General features: G+C 60.2%; 1 protein-coding gene across 1 annotated transcript in view; it reads left to right on the plus strand.

Moving 5' to 3' along the window:
* LOC106630729 (E3 ubiquitin-protein ligase HUWE1) overlaps window positions 1-18,677 on the plus strand; it is a 57,805-nt gene that overhangs the window by 29,377 nt on the left and 9,751 nt on the right. The window contains 10 exon segments of the mRNA XM_074531033.1: window positions 21-148; window positions 1,110-1,242; window positions 3,217-3,419; window positions 4,406-4,533; window positions 5,992-6,094; window positions 7,834-8,019; window positions 10,201-10,446; window positions 12,757-12,874; window positions 12,957-13,097; window positions 16,341-16,628. Of these exon segments, the coding sequence (XP_074387134.1) occupies window positions 21-148; window positions 1,110-1,242; window positions 3,217-3,419; window positions 4,406-4,533; window positions 5,992-6,094; window positions 7,834-8,019; window positions 10,201-10,446; window positions 12,757-12,874; window positions 12,957-13,097; window positions 16,341-16,628 (1,674 nt within the window).

Raw genomic sequence — 18,677 nt, forward strand, 5'->3', positions numbered from 1 at the left:
TGCACTCGTGCTCGGAGGAGGGGCTGGAGGACGCGGCCAATGTCCTGCTGCAGCTGTCGCGGGGGGACGCGGGGGACAAGGGACACGGTGCTGCGGCTGCTGCTCAGCGGGGCCCGGCAGCTGGGGGGCGCCCTGTGCCGCCAGATCGGTGAGGGGGGGGCCCTGTGTCACCAAACTGGGGAGGGGTGGGCTCTGTGTCACCAGATCGATGAGGGAGGGTCCTGGGGGGGGTTCTGAACCACCAAATGGGTGAGGGGTGGGCTCTGTGTCACCAGATCAGTGAGGGAGGGTCCTGAGGGGGGGTTCTGAACCACCAAATTGGTGAGGGGTGGGCTCTGTGTCACCAGATCAGTGAGGGAGGGTCCTGGGGGAGGGTTCTGAATCATCACCAAATTGGTGAGGGGGGGTCCGGGGGGGGTCCTGTGCAACCAAATTGGTGAGGGGGGGCCCTGTGGTCAGCGGGGGTTCCCTGTGGTCAGCGGGGGTGCCCTGTGGTCAATGGGGGTGCCCTGTGGTCATTGAGGGTGCCCTGTGGTCAGTGGGGGTGGTCAGTGGTTGGTGTGGGTGGTTACTGGGGGTGCCCTGTGGTCAGCGGGGGTGGTCACTGGGGGTGCCCTGTGGTCAGTGGGGGCGGTCAGCGGGGGTGCCCTGTGGTCATTGAGGTGCCCTGTGGTCAGTGGGGGTGCCCTGTGGTCACTGGGAGTGCCCTGTGGTCACTGAGGGTGCCCTGTGGTCATTGAGGGAGCCCGGTGGTCATTGAGGGAGCCCGGTGGTCAGCGGGGGTGCCCTGTGGTCATTGAGGGTGCCCTGTGGTCACTGGGGGTGGTCAGTGTGGGCGGTCAGCAGGGTGCCCTGTGGTCACTAGGGGTGGTCAGTGTGGGTGGTCAGTGTGGGCGGTCAGCAGGGTGCCCTGTGGTCAGTGAGGGTGGTCAGTGTGGGTGCCCAGTGGTCATTGAGGGTGCCCTGTGGTCAGTGTGGGTGCCCTATGGTCACTAGGGGTGGTCAGTGTGGGCGGTCAGCAGGGTGCCCTGTGGTCAGTGTGGGCGGTCAGTGTGGGTGGTCAGTGTGGGCGGTCAGCAGGGTCCCAGCCCGTGTCCCCCCCTCCCCAGGGACGCTGCTGGCCGAGCTCCGCGAGTACAACCTGGAGCAGCAGCGGCGGGCGCAGCTCGAGGCGCCGTCCCCCGAGGGGCTCCCCGAGGAGCAGCCCCCCAGCGCCAAGCTCAAGGGCAAAATGCAGAGCCGGTGAGTGCCCGCTGCCCCCGGCCTGGCGTGGGCATGGTGGCACCTCAGGGACACCACCCTGTCCCTGTCCTGGGCATGGTGGCACCTCAGGGACACCACCCTGTCCCTGTCCTGGGCATGTGGCACCTCTTGTCCCTGTCCTGGGCATGGTGGCACCTCCTGTCCTGGGCATGTGGCACCTCCTGCCCCTGTCCTGGGCATGGTGGCACCCCCTGTCCTTGTTCTGGGCATATGGCACCTCCTGTCCTGGGCATGGTGGCACTTCCTGTCCTGGGCATGGTGGCACCTCCTGTCCCTGTCCTGGGCATGTGGCACCGCCTGTCCCTGTCCTGGGCATGTGGCACCTCCTGTCCTGGGTATGTGGCACCTCCTGCCCCTGTCCTGGGCGTGGTGGCACCTCAGGGACACCACCCTGTCCCTGTCTTGGGCATGTGGTGCCCCCTGTCCTGGGCACGGTGACACCTCCTGTCCTGGGCATGGTGGCACCTCCTGTCCCTGTCCTGGGCATGGTGATGACCGCTGTGCCACCATTCCCCCTTGTCCCCACTGATGACCACTGCCCACTCCCCCTGGTCCCACTGATGACCACTTCCCATTGTCCCCACTGATGACCACTCCCTGTTGTCCCTTTTGATGACCACTGCCCACTCCCCCTTGTCCCTGCTGATGACCACTGCCCATTCTGGTCTCCACCAATGACCACTCCCTATTGCCCTACTGATGACCACTGCCCACTCCCCCTTGTTCCTGCTGATGACCACTGCCCATTCTGGTCTCCACCAATGACCACTCCCTATTGCCCCGCTGATGACCACTGCCCACTCCCCGCTGCTGACCACTGTCCCTGCCATTCCCCCTGACCACTGTCCCTGTCCCCCCTGACCGCTGTCCCTGCCATTCCCCCTGACCGCTGTCCCTGTCCCCCCTGACCGCTGTCCCTGTGCCCCCTGACCCCTGTCCCCCCTGACCCCTGTCCCCCCTGACCGCTGTCCCTGCCATTCCCCCTGACCGCTGTCCCTGTCCCCCCTGACCCCTGTCCCCCCGACCCCTGTCCCTGTGCCCCCTGACCGCTGTCCCTGTCCCTGTCCCCCTGACCCCTGTCCCTGTCCCCCTGACCGCTGTCCCTGCCATTCCCCCTGACCGCTGTCCCTGTCCCCCTGACCCCTGTCCCCCTGACCGCTGTCCCTGCCATTCCCCCTGACCGCTGTCCCTGTCCCCCTGACCGCTGTCCCTGTCCCCCTGACCGCTGTCCCTGTCCCCCTGACCCCTGTCCCCCCTGACCACTGTCCCTGTCCCCCTGACCCCTGTCCCCCCTGACCGCTGTCCCTGTCCCCCTGACCGCTGTCGCTGTCCCCCCTGTCCCTGTCCCCCTGACCGCTGTCGCTGTCCCCCTGACCGCTGTCCCTGTCCCCCCTGACCGCTGTCCCTGTCTCCCCTGACTGCTGTCCCTGCCATTCCCCGTGTCCCCCTGTCCCCCCTGACCCCTGTCCCTGTGCCCCCTGACCCCTGTCCCTGTCCCCCTGACCGCTGTCCCTGCCATTCCCCCTGACCGCTGTCCCTGTCCCCCCGACCCCTGTCTCTGTCCCCCCTGACTGCTGTCCCTGTCCCCCCTGACCGCTGTCCCTGTCCCCCTGACCGCTGTCGCTGTCCCCCTGACCGCTGTCCCTGTCCCCCCTGACCGCTGTCCCTGTCCCCCCTGACCTCTGTCCCTGCCATTCCCCGTGTCCCCCTGTCCCCCCTGACCCCTGTCCCTGTGCCCCCTGACCCCTGTCCCTGTCCCCCTGACCGCTGTCCCTGCCATTCCCCCTGACCGCTGTCCCTGTCCCCCCGACCCCTGTCTCTGTCCCCCCTGACTGCTGTCCCTGTCCCCCCTGACCGCTGTCCCTGCCATTCCCCATGACCCCTGTCCCCCCTGACCCCTGTCCCCCCTGACCCCTGTCCCTGTCCCCCTGACCGCTGTCGCTGTCCCCCCAGGTTCGACACGGCCGAGAGCGTGGTCATCGTGGCGTCGCAGAAGCGCGCCCTGGGCGGGCGGGAGCTGCAGCTGCCCTCCATGTCCGTGCTGACCTCCAAGACGTCCACGCAGCGCTTCTTCCTGCGCGTGCTGCAGGTCATCATCCAGCTGCGCGACGACACGCGCCGGGCGCACCGCAAGGCCAAGCAGCCCGGCCGGCTGGGTAAGGCCCGCTCCGGCCGCCGCCCTGACCGCTGACCGTGCTGACCGCTGGCTGTGCTGACTGACCGCTGGCCGTGCTGACTGACCGCTGACTGTTGTCCACACTGACTGCTGTCCATGCTGACTGACCGCTATCCGCACTGACCGCTGCCCACTGTGTGCCTGCTGGCCGTGCTGACCGCTGTCCATGCTGACTGACCGCTGTCCATGCTGACTGACCACTGGCCGTGCTGACCACTGACTGTGCTGATTGACCACTGTGCTAACCACTGTCCATGCTGACTGACCACTGTCTGTGCTGACCACTTACCATACTGACTGACTGCTGTCCATGCTGACTGACCACTGACCACTGTCTGGGCTGACCGCTGACTGTGCTGATTGACCACTGTCTGTGCTGACCACTGTCCATGCTGACTGACCGCTATCTATACTGACTGACTGCTCGCCGTGCTGACTGACCACTGGCCGTGCTGACCGCTGTCCTTGCTGACTGACCGCTGTCTGTGCTGACTGACCGCTGTCCTTGCTGACTGACCACTGTCCATGTTGACCACTGACCGCTGTCCATGCTGACCACTGCCCATGCTGACTGACCACTCTCTGTGCTCACTGACCACTGACCACTGGCCATGCTGACTGACCGCTGACCGTTGTCCACACTGACTGCTGTCCATGCTGACTGACCGCTGACTGCTGTCGGTGCTGCCCACTGACCGCTGGCTACACTGACCGCTGGCCATGCTGACTGACCACTCTCTGTGCTGACTGACCACTGACCACTGTCTGTGCTGACTGACCACTGTCCATGCTGATTGACCGCTGACCGCTGTCCACGCCGACTGACCGCTGCCCACGCTGACTGACCGCTGCCCCCTGTCCGTGCTGCCCGCTGACCGCTGTCCATGCTGACCGCTGCCCACGCTGACTGACCGCTGCCCCCTGTCCGTGCTGCCCGCTGACCGCTGTCCCATGTGCCCCGTGCAGGCGCCGCGGGGCTGGGGGCGGCCGGCAGCATCCAGGCCGCCGTCCGGCAGCTGGAGGCCGAGGCCGACGCCATCATACAAATGGTACGTGAGGGCCAGAGGGCCCGGAGGCGGCAGCAGGGAGACACGGTTAGCACGGCCGCCTTCCTCCCCCCTGCCCTGCCCTGCCCTGCCCTGCCCTGCTCTTCCTCCCTCCCTCCCGCTCCTGCCTGCCCTGCCCCGGCCCCTTCGGCCTCCTCCTCGTCATCCTCACCTTCTCATTACCCTCATCATCCTCATCCCCTCCTCATCACCCTCATCCTCACCCCTTCCTCCTCGTCATCCCCACCCCCTCCTCGTCATCCTCACCTTCTCATCATCCTCATCATCCTCACTCCCTCCTCATCACCCTCATCCTCACCCCTTCCTCCTCATCATCCCCGTCATCCTCACCTTCTCCTCGTTATCCTCATCATCCTCACTCCCTCCTCATCATCCTCACCCCCTCCTCGTCATCCTCACCTTCTCCTCATCATCCTCACCCCCTCCTCATCATCCTCACCCTCATCCCTTCCTCCTCATCATCCTCATCATCCTCACCCCCTCCTCATCATCCTCATCATCCTCACCCCCTCTTCGTCATCTTTATCATCCTTACCCCCTCCTCATCATCCTCACCCCCGTCTCATCATCCTCATCATCCTCACTCCCTCCTCATCACCCTCATCCTCAGCCCTTCCTCCTCATCATCCCCATCATCCTCACCCCCTCCTTGTCATCCTCACCTTCTCCTCGTTACCCTCATCATCCTCACCCCCTCATCATCCTCACTCTCTCCTCATCATCCTCACTCCCTCCTCGTCACCCTCATCCCCTCCTCATCATCCTCATCATCCTCACCTTGTCCTCATTACCCTCATCACCCCTCACCCCCTCCTCATCATCCTCATCATCCTCACCCCCTCCTCGTCATCCTCACTCCCTCTTCATCACCCTCATCCTCACCCCTTCCTCCTTATCATCCTCATCATCCTCACCCCCTCCTTGTCATCCTCGTCATCCTCACCCCCTCCTCATCATCCTCACCTTCTTCTCATTACCCTCATCATCCTCACCCCCTCCCCGTCATCCCCATCATCCTCACCCCCTCCTCATCATCCTCATCATCCTCACTCCCTCCTCAGCCCCCTCATCCTCATCCCTCCCCTTCCTCCATCCCTCCTCACCCTCCTCATCTTCCCTTCTCCTCTTCCTGCCCCCTCATCTTCATCCTCTCACCCCTCACCCTCCTCATCCTCGTTCTCCCGTCCCCTCCTCATCCTCTTCCCCTCCCCTCATGCCCCCACTCCCCCACAGCCTTCCTCCTGCTCGTCCCCATCATCACCCTCACCTTCCTCTTCATCATCCCCATTCTCCTTCATCCTCTTCCGTCTTCATCATCCTCCTCCTCCTTCCCCCGTCCCTCCTCCTCCTCTTCCTCCCTCTCCCCATCCCCCTCCCACTTCTCCCCCTTCCCCCCCATGTTTGGGGGTCCCCCCGGCCCGGGGGGGCTCTGGGGGCTCCCCCGGGGGGGTCCCGGCCCCCTAAAGCCGCCGCCGTCCCCCCCAGTCGGAGGCCGGGCCCGCGGACGCCGCCCCCCGGCGCGAGGAGTCGCCCATGGACGTGGACCAGCCCTCGCCCGCGCCGCAGGACGTGGGTGAGAACCCCCCCGGTACGGCCCGGTGCCACCCAGTGCCCCCCAGTGCCACCCAGTGCCACCCAATCACCTCCCAGTGCCACCCAGTGCCACCCAGTGCCGCCCAGTCACCCTCCAGTATGGCCCAGTGCCTCCCAGTGCCCCCCAGTGCCGCCCAGTCACCCTCCAGTACGGCCCGGTGCCCCCCAGTGCCACCCAGTCACCCTCCAGTACGGCCCAGTGCTGCCCAGTCACCTGCCAGTGCCACCCAGTGCCGCCCAGTGCCACCCAATGCCACCCAATCACCTCCCAGTGCCACCCAGTGCCCCCCGATGCCGCCCAGTCACCTGCCAGTGCCGCCCAGTCACCCTCCAGTACGGCCCAGTGTCACCCAGTCACCTCCCAGTGCCACCCAGTGTCACCCAGTCAGTCCCCAGTACGGCCCAGTGCCACCCAGTGCCGCTCAGTCACTCTCCAGTACGGCCCAGTGTCACCCAGTGCCACCCAGTCAGTCTCCAGTACAGCCTAGTGCCAGCCAGTCACCCTCCCAGTGCCAACCAGTGCCACCCCGGTCACCCTCCAGTATGGCCTAGTGCCAGCCAGTCACCCTCCCAGTGCTGCCCAGTCACCCTCCAGTATGGCCCAGTGCCACCCAGTCACCTCCCAGTGCCACCCAGTCACCCTCCGGGATGGCCCAGTGCCACCCAGTACAGCCCAGTTGCCCCCCTCACTGTCACCCAGTCACCCCCAGTGCCACCACTGGGGTCATAGCCCCTCCCTGGGCTGGTGCTGGTCCGGGGCCACCCCAGTGTCCCTGCAGGGCGTGGCACTGGTGGGGTTGGGTGGCACCGGTCACGCTGGGTGGGTGTCACAGGTGGGCTGGCACTGGTGGCATTGAATGTCACTGGTGGGATGGCACTGGTCACATTGGGTGGCACTGTTGGGGTGGCACTGGTGGGATGGCAGTAGTTGGGTGTCATTGGTTACATTGGGTGTCACTGTTGGGGTGTCACTGCTCACAGTGGGTGTCACCATTGGGGTGTCACTGGTTGGGTGTCACTGTTGTGGTGTCACCACTCACGTTGGGTGTCACCGTTGGGATGTCACTGTTCACAGTGGGTGTCACCGTTGGGGTGGCACCGCTCATGTTGGGTGTCATTGTTGGGGTGTCACTGCTCACACAGCGATGTCACTGTTGGGGTGGCACTATTCACAATGGGTGTCACTGTTGGGTGTCACTGGTTGGGTGTCACCGTTGGGCTGTCACTGCTCACGTTGGGTGTCACTATTGGAGTGTCACTGTTCACAGTGGGTGTCACTGTTGGGTGTCACTATTGGAGTGTCACTGTTCATGTTGGGTGTCACCGTTGGGCTGTCACTGTTCATGTTGGGTGTCACTGTTCACGTTGGGTGTCACTGGTTGGGTGTCACCATTGGGCTGTCACTGTTCACGTTGGGTGTCACTGTTGGGGTGTCACTGTTCACGTTGGGTGTCACTGCTGGGGTGTCAGTGTTCACGTTGGGTGTCACTGTTGGGTGTCACTGTTGGTGTCACCGTTGGGCTGTCACTGTTCTCATTGGGTGTCACTGTTGGGTGTCACTGTTGGGTGTCACCGTTGGGCTGTCACTGTTCATGTTGGGTGTCACCGTTGGGCTGTCACTGTTTGGTGTCACTGTTGGGCTGTCACTGTTCACGTTGGGCTGTCACTGTTGGTGTCACCGTTGGGCTGTCCCTGCCCACACAGCCGTGTCCTGACCGTGTCCCCCCTCCGCAGGCGCCGAGGCCGCGCCGGGCGGTGACCGGGACAGGGACAGGGACAGGGACAGGGAGAGGGAGAGGGAGGAGCGGCCCCCGGAGCTGCCCCTGCTGAGTGAGCAGCTGAGCCTGGACGAGCTGTGGGACATGCTGGGAGAGTGCCTCAAGGAGCTCGAGGAGTCGCACGACCAGCACGCCGTGCTCGGTGCGTGTCCCCTCCCTGTCCCCGTGCTGTCCCCTGCGCTGTCCCCTGCCCCCTGTCCCCATGCTGTTTCCTGCCCCACGCCACCACTGTCCCCTGTTGTCCCCCAGTTCTGCAGCCGGCCGTCGAGGCATTTTTCCTGGTGCATGCCACCACTGCCCCCTGTCCCCACCCTGTCCCCTTCTGTCCCCATGCTGTCCCCACCCTGTCCCCATGCTGTCCCCATGCCACCACTGTGTCCCCATGCTGTCCCCATGCCACCACTGTCCCCACACCACCACTGTCCCCGTGTCACCCTGTCCCCATTGTCCCCAGTTCTGCAGCCGGCCGTCGAGGCGTTTTTCCTGGTGCACGCCACCACTGCCCCCTGTCCCCACCCTGTCCTGATGCTGTCCCCACGCCACCACTGTCCCCTGTCCCCACACTGTCCCCTTCTGTCCCCGTGCTGTCCCCACACCACCACTGTCCCCATGTCACCCTGTCCCCATTGTCCCCAGTTCTGCAGCCGGCTGTCAAGGCGTTTTCTCTGGTGCACGCCAGCACTGCTCCCTGTCCTGATGCTGTCCCCACCCTGTCCCCATGCTGTCCCCATGCCACCACTGTCCCCATGTCACCCTGTCCCTCTTGTCCCTTAGTTCTCCAGCCGGCCATCGAGGTGTTTTCCTGGTGCACGCCACCACTGTCCCCACCCTGTCCCCATGCCACCCTGTCCCCATTGTCCCCAGTTCTGCAGCCGGCCGTTGAGGCGTTTTTCCTGGTGCACGCCACCACTGCCCCCTGTCCTGATGCTGTCCCCACCCTGTCCCTGTGCTGTCCCCACCCTGTCCCCATGCTGTTCCCTGCCCCACGCCACCACTGTGTCCCCATGCTGTCCCCACGCCACCCCTGTCCCTGTGTCACCCTGTCCCCATTGTCCCCAGTTCTGCAGCCGGCTGTCGAGGCATTTTCTCTGGTGCACGCCACCACTGCCCCCGATCCTGATGCTGTCCCCACCCTGTCCCCGTGCTGTCCCCTGCCCCACGCCACCACTGTCCATTGTCCCCCTCCTGTCCCCATGCTGTCCCCATGCCACCACTGCCCCCTGTCCCCACCCTGTCCCCATTGTCCCCCAGTTCTCCAGCCAGCTGTCGAGGCGTTTTTCCTGGTGCACACCACCACTGTCCCCTGTCCCCTGCTGTCCCCGTGCTGTCCCCATGCCACCACTGTCCCCTGTTGTCCCCCAGTTTTGCAGCTGGCCATCGAGACATTTCTCCTGGTGCACGTTACCACTGCCCCCTGTCCCCACGCCACCACTGTGTCCCCATGCTGTCCCCACACCACCACTGTCCCTATGCCACCACTGTCCCTGTGTCACCCTGTCCCCATTGTCCCCCAGTTCTGCAGCCGGCCGTCGAGGCGTTTTTCCTGGTGCACGCCACCACTGCCCCCTGTCCCCATGCTGTCCCCACACTGTCCCCGTGCTGTCCCCACCCTGTCCTGATGCTGTCCCCACGCCACCACTGCCCCCTGTCCCTGTGCTGTCCCCATGCCACCACTGTCCCTGTGTCACCCTGTCCCCATTGTCCCCAGTTCTGCAGCCGGCCGTCAAGGCGTTTTTCCTGGTGCACGTTACCACTGCCCCCTGTCCCCACCCTGTCCCCACGCCACCACTGTCCCCACGCCACCACTGTCCCTGTGTCACCCTGTCCCCTGTTGTCCCCCAGTTCTGCAGCCGGCTGTCGAGGCTTTTTCCTGGTGCACGCCACCACTGCCCCCTGTCCCCACGCCACCACTGTCCCCTGTCCCCACCCTGTCCCCTTCTGTCTCCATGCTGTCCCCACACTGTCCCCGTGCTGTCCCCACGCCACCACTGTCCCCATGTCACCGTGTCCCCTTCTGTCTCCATGCTGTCCCCACCCTGTCCTGATGCTGTCCCCACGCCACCACTGTCCCTGTGTCACCGTGTCCCCGTTGTCCCCAGTTCTGCAGCCGGCCGTCGAGGCGTTTTTCCTGGTGCACGCCACCACTGCCCCCTGTCCCCACCCTGTCCCCACGCTGTCCCTGTGCTGTCCTCTGCCCCACACCACCACTGTCCCCATTGTCCCCAGTTCTGCAGCCGGCCGTCGAGGCGTTTTTCCTGGTGCACGCCACCACTGTCCCCACGCCACCACTGTCCCCGTGTCACCGTGTCCCCGTTGTCCCCAGTTCTGCAGCCGGCCGTCGAGGCGTTTTTCCTGGTGCACGCCACGGAGCGCGAGAGCCGCCCGCCGGTGCGGGACACGCGGGAGAGCCAGCTGGCGCACATCAAGGACGAGCCACCCCCGCTGTCCCCCGCGCCCCTCACCCCCGCCACGCCCTCGGCCCTGGACCCCTTCTTCTCGCGGGAGCCCTCGGCCATGCACATCTCGGCCAGCCTGCCCCCGGACACGCAGAAATTCCTGCGCTTCGCCGGTGAGCGGGGGGCTGCACGGGGGGATCGGGGCTTTGGGGAAGTGGGGAGGGGGATTGGGGCTTTGGGAAAGTGGGGAGGGGGATTTGGTGTGTGGGGAGGGGGTTTGGGAAAGTGGGGAGGGGGATTGGGGATTTGGGAAAGTGGGGAGGGGGATTGGGGATGTTGGGAGGGGTTTTGGGAAAGTGGGGAGGGGGATTGGGGCTCTGGGAAAGTGGGGAGGGGGATTGGGGATGTTGGGAGGGGGTTTGGGAAAGTGGGGAGGGGGATTGGGGCTTTGGTAAAGTGGGGAGGGGGATTTGGAGTGTGGGGAGGGGGTTTGGGAAAGTGGGGAGGGGGATTGGGGATGTTGGGAGGGGGTTTGGGAAAGTGGGGAGGGGGATCGGGGATGTTGGGAAAGTGGGGAGGGGGATTGGGGCTTTGGGAAAATGGGGAGGGGGATTGGGGATGTTGGGAGGGGTTTTGGGAAAGTGGGGAGGGGGATTGGGGATGTAGGGAGGGGCTTTGGGAAAGTGGGGAGGGGGATTGGGGATTTGGGAAAGTGGGGAGGGGGATTGGGGATGTTGGGAAAGTGGGGAGGGGGATTTGGAGTGTGGGGAGGGGTTTTGGGAAAGTGGGGAGGGGGATCGGGGATTTGGGAGAGTGGGGATGTTGGGAAAGTGGGGAGGGGGATTGGGGATGTTGGGAAAGTGGGGAGGGGGATTGGGGATGTTGGGAGGGGGTTTGGGAAAGTCTTTGGAAAAGGGGAATTTGGGAACGGTGAATTTGGGGGATTTTTGGACTCCTCAAGTCTTTGGGAATGGTGAATTTGGGAATGGTGAATTTGGGGGATTTTTGAGCTCAAGTTTTTGGAAAAGGGGAATTTGGGAATGGTGAATTTGGGGGATTTTTGGACTCCTCAAGTCTTTGGAAAAGGGGAATTTGGGAATGGTGGATTTGGGGGATTTTTGAGCTCCTCAAGTTTTTTGAAAAGGGGAATTTGGGAATGGTGAATTTGGGGGATTTTTGGACTCCTCAAGGTTTTGGAAAAGGGGAATTTGGGAATGGCGAATTTGGGGGATTTTTGAGCTCCTCAAGTCTTTGGGAATGGTGAATTTGAGGGATTTTTGAGCTCAAGTCTTTGGAAAAGGGGAATTTGGGGGATTTTTGGACTCCTCAAGTCTTTGGGAATGGTGAATTTGGGAATGGTGAATTTGGGGGATTTTTGGACTCCTCACGTCTTTGGGATTGGTGAATTTGGGAATGGTGAATTTGGGGGATTTTTGGACTCCTCAAGTCTTTGGGAATGGTGAATTTGGTAATGGTGAATTTGGGGCATTTTTGGACTCCTCAAGTCTTTGGGATTGGTGAATTTGGGGGATTTTTGAGCTCCTCAAGTCTTTGGGAATGGTGAATTTGGGGGATTTTTGAGCTCCTCAAGGTTTTGGAAAAGGGGAATTTGGGAATGGTGAATTTGGGGCATTTTTGAGCTCCTCACGTCTTTGGGAATGGTGAATTTGGGGGATTTTTGAGCTCCTCAAGTCTTTGGAAAAGGGGGATTTGGGAATGGTGAATTTGGGGGATTTTTGAGCTCAAGTTTTTGGAAAAGGGGAATTTGGAAATGGTGAATTTGGGGGATTTTTGAGCTCAAGTCTTTGGAAAAGGGGAATTTGGGGGATTTTTGGACTCCTCAAGTCTTTGGAAAAGGGGAATTTGGGAATGGTGAATTTGGGGGATTTTTGGACTCCTCAAATCTTTGGAAATGGTGAATTTGAGGGATTTTTGAGCTCAAGTCTTTGGAAAATGGGAATTTGGGAATGGTGAATTTGGGGGATTTTTGAGCTCCTCAAGTTTTTGGGAATGGTGAATTTGGGGGATTTTTGAGCTCAAGTTTTTGGAAAAGGGGAATTTGGGAATGGTGAATTTTTGGGATTTTTGAGCTCCTCAAGTCTTTGGGAATGGTGAATTTGGGAATGGTGAATTTGGGATTGGTGAATTTGGGGGATTTTTGGACTCCTCAAGTCTTTGGAAAAGGGGAATTTGGGAATGGTGAATTTGGGGGATTTTTGAGCTCAAGTCTTTGGAAAAGGGGGATTTGGGAATGGTGAATTTGGGAATGGTGAATTTGGGGGATTTTTGACCCCCTCAGCCCTCTGCCCTCAGTACCACCCACGAGCGAGGCCACCACCGGGTCTCTGTCCCCAAACTCCGATGGGGCCAAACCTCCCCTCCCGAATCCCCACAACCACAGGGCCATTTTCAAAGGGGGGGGGGGGTTCCCCTATTCGAGGACACCCCCAGACCCCTTTTTTTTGTTCCCCCCCTTTCCCCAGAGACCCACCGGACGGTGCTGAACCAGATCCTGCGGCAATCCACCACCCACCTGGCCGACGGCCCCTTCGCCGTGCTGGTCGATTACATCCGCGTGCTGGACTTCGACGTCAAGCGCAAGTCCGTGGGGTTTTGGGGAGGGGTCTCCCCAGCATGGGGGGGGTCCCACAGCCCCTGACACCCCCCTTTTGGTCCTGGCCAGGTATTTCAGGCAGGAGCTGGAGCGCCTGGACGAGGGGCTGCGCAAGGAGGACATGGCCGTGCACGTGCGGCGCGATCACGTCTTCGAGGACTCGTACCGGGAGCTGCACCGCAAATCCCCCGAGGAGATGAAGAACCGACTGTGAGAGCCTGGGGGGACGCCCCAAAATAGCCCCTAAAACAGCTTCTGGGAACCCCAAAATATCCCCTGGGCACCCCCAGAATATCCCCTGGGCACCCCGGAATATCCCTGGAATATCCTAAATATCCTTTGGGATATCCAAAATATCCCCTGGGCACCCCGGAATATCCCTGGGATATCCTAAATATCCTTTGGGATACTCAGAATACACCTGGGATATCCAAAATATCCCCTGGGGACCCTAAAACAGCTTCTGGGAACCCCGAAATATCCCCTGGGCACCCCCAGAATATCCCTGGGATATCCCTGGAATATCCTAAATATCCTTTGGGATATCCAAAATATCCTTGGAATATCCTAAATATCCTTTGGGATACTCAGAATACACCTGGGATATCCAAAATATTCCCTAGGAACCCTAAAATAGCTTCCGGGAACCCCAAAATATCCCCTGGGCACCCCCAGAATATCCCTGGAATATCCAAAATATCCTCTGGGATATCCAAAATATCCCTGGAATATCCTAAAATATGTCCTGGGTTATCCAAAATATCCCCTGGGAACCCCAAAATATGTCCTGGGCACCCCAGAATATCCTTGGAATATCCTAAATATCCTTTGGGATATCCAAAATATCCTTGGAATATCCTAAATATCCTTTGGGATACTCAGAATACACCTGGGATATCCAAAATATTCCCTAGGAACCCTAAAATAGCTTCTGGGAACCCCAAAATATCCCCTGGGCACCCCCAGAATATCCCTGGAATATCCAAAATATCCTCTGGGATATCCAAAATATCCCTGGAATATCCTAAATATCCTTTGGGATACTCAGAATACACCTGGGATATCCAAAATATCTCCTGGGATATCCAAAATATCCTTGGAATATCCTAAATATCCTTTGGGATACTCAGAATACACCTGGGATATCCAAAATATCCCCTGGGGACCCTAAAAGAGCTTCTGGGAACCCCAAAATATCCCCTGGGCACCCCAGAATATCCCTGGAATATCCTAAATATCCCCTGGATATCCAAAATATCCCCTGGGCACCCCCGAATATCCCTGGAATATCCTAAATATCCTTTGGGATACTCAGAATACACCTGGGATATCCAAAATGTCCCTGGAATATCCTAAATATCCCTGGAATATCCAAAATATCCCCTGGGAACCCTAAAATAGCTTCTGGGAACCCCAAAATATGTCCTGGGGTATCCAAAATATCCCCTAGGAACCCTAAAATATGTCCTGGCAGCCTCCGAATATCCCGTGGACACCCAAAATATCCTTGGGATATCCTAAATATCCTTTGGGATGCTCTAAATACACCTGGGACACCCCAAAATACACCTGGGGCACCCCAAAACAGCCCTCCATCTTCCCCAAATCCCCCCAAAACCCCCTCCACCCTCCCCAAAACCCCTCTCCCACCCCGTAACCCCCCATTGAACCCCAAAACCACCTCCAGCCTCCCCAAATCCCCCCAAAACCACCTCTATCCCCACCCATTCTCCTCAAAACTCCCTCCACCCTCCCCAAACCCCCTCTCCCACCCCGTAACCCCCCATTGAACCCCAAAACCACCTCCACTCTCCCCAATTCCCCCCAAACCACCTCTATCCTTCCCAAATCCCTTCTCCCACCCCAATTAACCCCCAAACCCACCTCCAGCCTCCCCAAATCCCCCCAAAACCACCTCCAAACCCCAAAATTCCTCCCCAATTCTCCCCAAAACCACCTCCAAACCCCCAAAACCCCCTCCATCCTCCCCAATTTCCCCCAAAACCACTTCCGCTCTCCCCAAATCCTCCCAAAACCCCCTCCACCCTCCTCAAACCCCCTCTCCCGACCCCCTAAGCCCCCAGTTCCCCCCCAAGTCCCCCCAAAAATGCCTCCAAACCCCCCAATTCCCCCCAAAACCACCTCCACTCTCCCCAAATCCCCTCTCCCTGCCCCTCTAACCCCCCAATTTCACCCCAAAACCACCTCTATCCTCCCCAAATCCTCTCTCTCGGTCTCCCTAACCCTCAAATTCCTCCCCAAATCCCCCCAAAACCACCTCCAAACCCCCCAATTTCCCCCAAAACCCCCTTGACTCTCCCCAAACCCCCTCTCCCGACCCCCTAACCCCCCAGTTCCCCTCCAAACCCCCCAAAACCACCTCCACTCTCCCCAAATCCCCTCTCCCTGTCCCTCTAACCCCCCATTTAACCCCAAAACCACCTCCATCCTCCCCAAATCCCCCCAAAACCCCCTCGACCCTCCCCAAACCCCCTCTCCCGACCCCCTGACCCCCAATTCCCCCTAAAACCACCTCCAAACCCCAAAATTCCTCCCCAGTTTCCCCTAAAACCCCCTCCACCCTCCCCAAACCCCCTCTCCCAACACCCTAACCCCCCAATTTCCCCCCAAAACCACCTCCACCCTCCCCAAATCCCCCCAAAACCACCTCCATCCTCCCCAAATCCCCCCAAAACCACCTCCACCCTCCTCAAACCCCCTCTCCCGACCCCCTAACCCCCCAATTTCCCCCCAAAACCACCTCTATCCTCCCCAATTCCCCCCAAACCACCTCTACCCTTCCCAAATCCCCTCTCCCACCCCAATTAAACCCCCAAACCCACCTCTGTCGCCCCTAATTCTCCCCAAAGCCACCTCCAAGCCCCCAATTTCCCCCAAAACCACCTCCATCCTTCCCAATTCCCCCCAAAACCACCTCCAAACCCCCTCCATCCTCCCCAGTTTCCCCCAAAACCCCCTCCACTCTACCCAAACCCCTTTTCCCAGCCCCCTAATCTCCCAATTTCCCTCAAAACCACCTTCATCCTCCCCAAAGCCCCTCACACAAACACCTCCCCACCCCCAATTTCCCCCAAACCGCCTCCAAAGCCCCCAAAACTGCCTCCAAACCCCCCAATTTCCCCCAAAACCACCTCCACCCTCCCCAAACCCCCTCTCCCACCCCCTTAACCCCCCAATTCCCCCCCAAAACCACCTCCAGCCTCCCCAAATCCCCCCAAAACCATCTCCACTCTCCCCAATTCCCCCCAAACCACCTCTATCCTTCCCAAACCCCCTCTCCCACCCCCCTGACCCCCCAATTTTCCCCCAAAACCACCTCCATCCTCCCCAAAACCATCTCCATCCTCCCCAAATCCCCCCCAAACCCCCTCCACCCTCCCCAAACCCCCTCTCCCACCCCCCTGACCCCCCAATTTCCCCCCCCCTCCCCAGGTACATCGTGTTCGAGGGCGAGGAGGGCCAGGACGCCGGGGGGCTGCTGCGCGAGTGGTACATGATCATCTCGCGCGAGATGTTCAACCCCATGTACGCCCTGTTCCGCACGTCGCCCGGCGACCGCGTCACCTACACCATCAACCCCTCGTCCCACTGCAACCCCAACCACCTGAGCTACTTCAAGTTCGTGGGCAGGATCGTGGCCAAGGCCGTCTACGACAACCGGCTGCTGGAGTGCTACTTCACGCGCTCCTTCTACAAACACATCCTGGGCAAGTCCGTGCGGTAAGGGCCGGGCCTGGGGGTGTTTGTGTGGGGTGTGGGAGGTGTTTGTGGGGTGATGGAGCTCCTCAGAATGGTGTGGGATTGTGTTTGTGGGGTGATGGAGCTCCTCAGAGGGGTGTGGGAGGTGTTTGTGGGGTGATGGAGCTCCTCAGAATGGTGTGGGATGGTGTTTGTGGGGTGCAGGAGCCCCTCACAGGAGGGTGGGACTGCATTTATGGGGTGTGAGGGGGTGTTTGTTGGGTTTGGGGGTGTTTGTGGGAGGTGGAAGTGTGTTTGTGGGGTTTGGGGGTGTTTGTGGGGTGTGGGAGGTGTTTGTGGGGTGCTGGAGCTCCTCAGAATGGTGTGGGATGGTGTTTGAGGGGTGATGGAGCTCCTCAGAGGGGTGTGGGGTTGTGTTTGTGGGGTGTGGGATTGCGTTTGTGGGGTGTGGGGGGGTGTTTGTGGGGTGTAGGAGGTGTTTGTGGGGTGCTGGAGCTCCTCAGAGGGGTGTGGGATTGCGTTTGTGGGGTGCAGAACTGTGTTTATGGGGTGCTGGAGTTCCTCAGAATGGTGTGGGATTGTTTGTGGGGTGTGGGAGCTGTTTATGGAGTGACAGAGCTTTTTAGAATGGTGTGGGATTGTGTTTGTGGGGTTTGGGGGTGTTTGTGGGGTGTGGGGGAGGTGTTTGTGGGGTGATGGAGCTCCTCAGAATGGTGTGGGATTGTGTTTGTGGGGTGTGAGGGGGTGTTTGTGGGGTGTGGGAGCTGTTTGTGGGGTGATGGAGCTCCTCAGAGGGGTGTGGGATCGTGTCTGTGGGGTGTGGAAGTGTGTTTGTTTGTGGGGTGGGGATCCCGTTTTTTGGACTGCATTTAGGGGCTGTGGGATTGCGTTTATGGGGTGCAGGACTGTGTTTATGGGGTGATGGAGCCCCTCAGAGGGGTGTGGGATCGCGTCTGTGGGGTGTGGGTGGTGTTTGTGGGGTGCAGGACTGTGTTTATGGGGTGCTGGAGCCCCTCACAGGAGGGTGGGACTGCATTTATGGGGTAAGGGGGTGTTTGTGGGGTGATGGAGCTCCTCAGAGGGGTGTGGGATGGTGTTTGTGGGGTTTGTGGGTATTTGTGTGGGGTGAAGTGTGTTTGTGGGGTTTGGGGGTGCTTGTGGGGTGCTGGACTCCCTCAGAGGGGTGTGGGATTGTGTTTGTGGAGTATGGAAGTGTGTTTGTGGGGTGTGGGATTGCATTTGTCGGGTGTGGGAGCTGTTTATGGGGTGATGGAGCTTCTCAGAATGGTGTGGGATTGCATTTGTGGGGTGTGGGGTTGTGTTTGTAGGGTGTGGGGGGGTGTTTGTGGGGTGTGGGAGCTGTTTATGGGGTGCCGGAGCCCCTCACAGGAGGGTGGGATTGCATTTATGGGGTGTGGAAGTGTGTTTGTGGGGTGGGGATCCCGTTTTTTGGACTGCATTTAGGGGCTGCATTTAGGGATTGCGTTTATGGGGTGCTTGAGCCCTCACAGGAGGGTGGGATTGCATTTATGGGGTGTGAGGGGGTGTTTGTGGGGTGATGGAGCTCCTCAGAATGGTGTGGGATGGTGTTTGAGGGGTGATGGAGCTCCTCAGAGGGGTGTGGGATTGTTTGTGGGGTGTGGGAGCTGTTTATGGGATGACAGAGCTTTTTAGAATGGTGTGGGATGGTGGTTGTGGGGTGTGGGAGCTGTTTGTGGGGTGATGGAGCTTCTCAGAATGGTGTGGGATGGTGTTTGTGGGGGTGTGAGGGGGTGTTTGTGGGGTTTGGGGGTGTTTGTGGGGTGTGGGAGGTGTTTATGGGGTGATGGAGCCCCTCAGAATGGTGTGGGGAGGTGTTTGTGGGGTGTGGGGGGGTGTTTGTGGGGTGCAGGACTGTGTTTATGGGGTGCTGGAGCTCCTCAGAATGGTGTAGGACTGCGTTTGTGGGGTGTGGGATTGTGTTTGTGGGGTGTGGGGGGTGTTTGTGGGGTGCTGGAGCCCCTCAGAGGGGTGTGAGACTGCATTTTTGGGGTGTGGGGCTGCATTTTTGGGGTGTGGGGCTGCATTTTT

The sequence above is a fragment of the Zonotrichia albicollis genome, chromosome 34, assembly GCF_047830755.1.
Source record: "Zonotrichia albicollis isolate bZonAlb1 chromosome 34, bZonAlb1.hap1, whole genome shotgun sequence".
Lineage (NCBI taxonomy): Eukaryota > Metazoa > Chordata > Aves > Passeriformes > Passerellidae > Zonotrichia > Zonotrichia albicollis.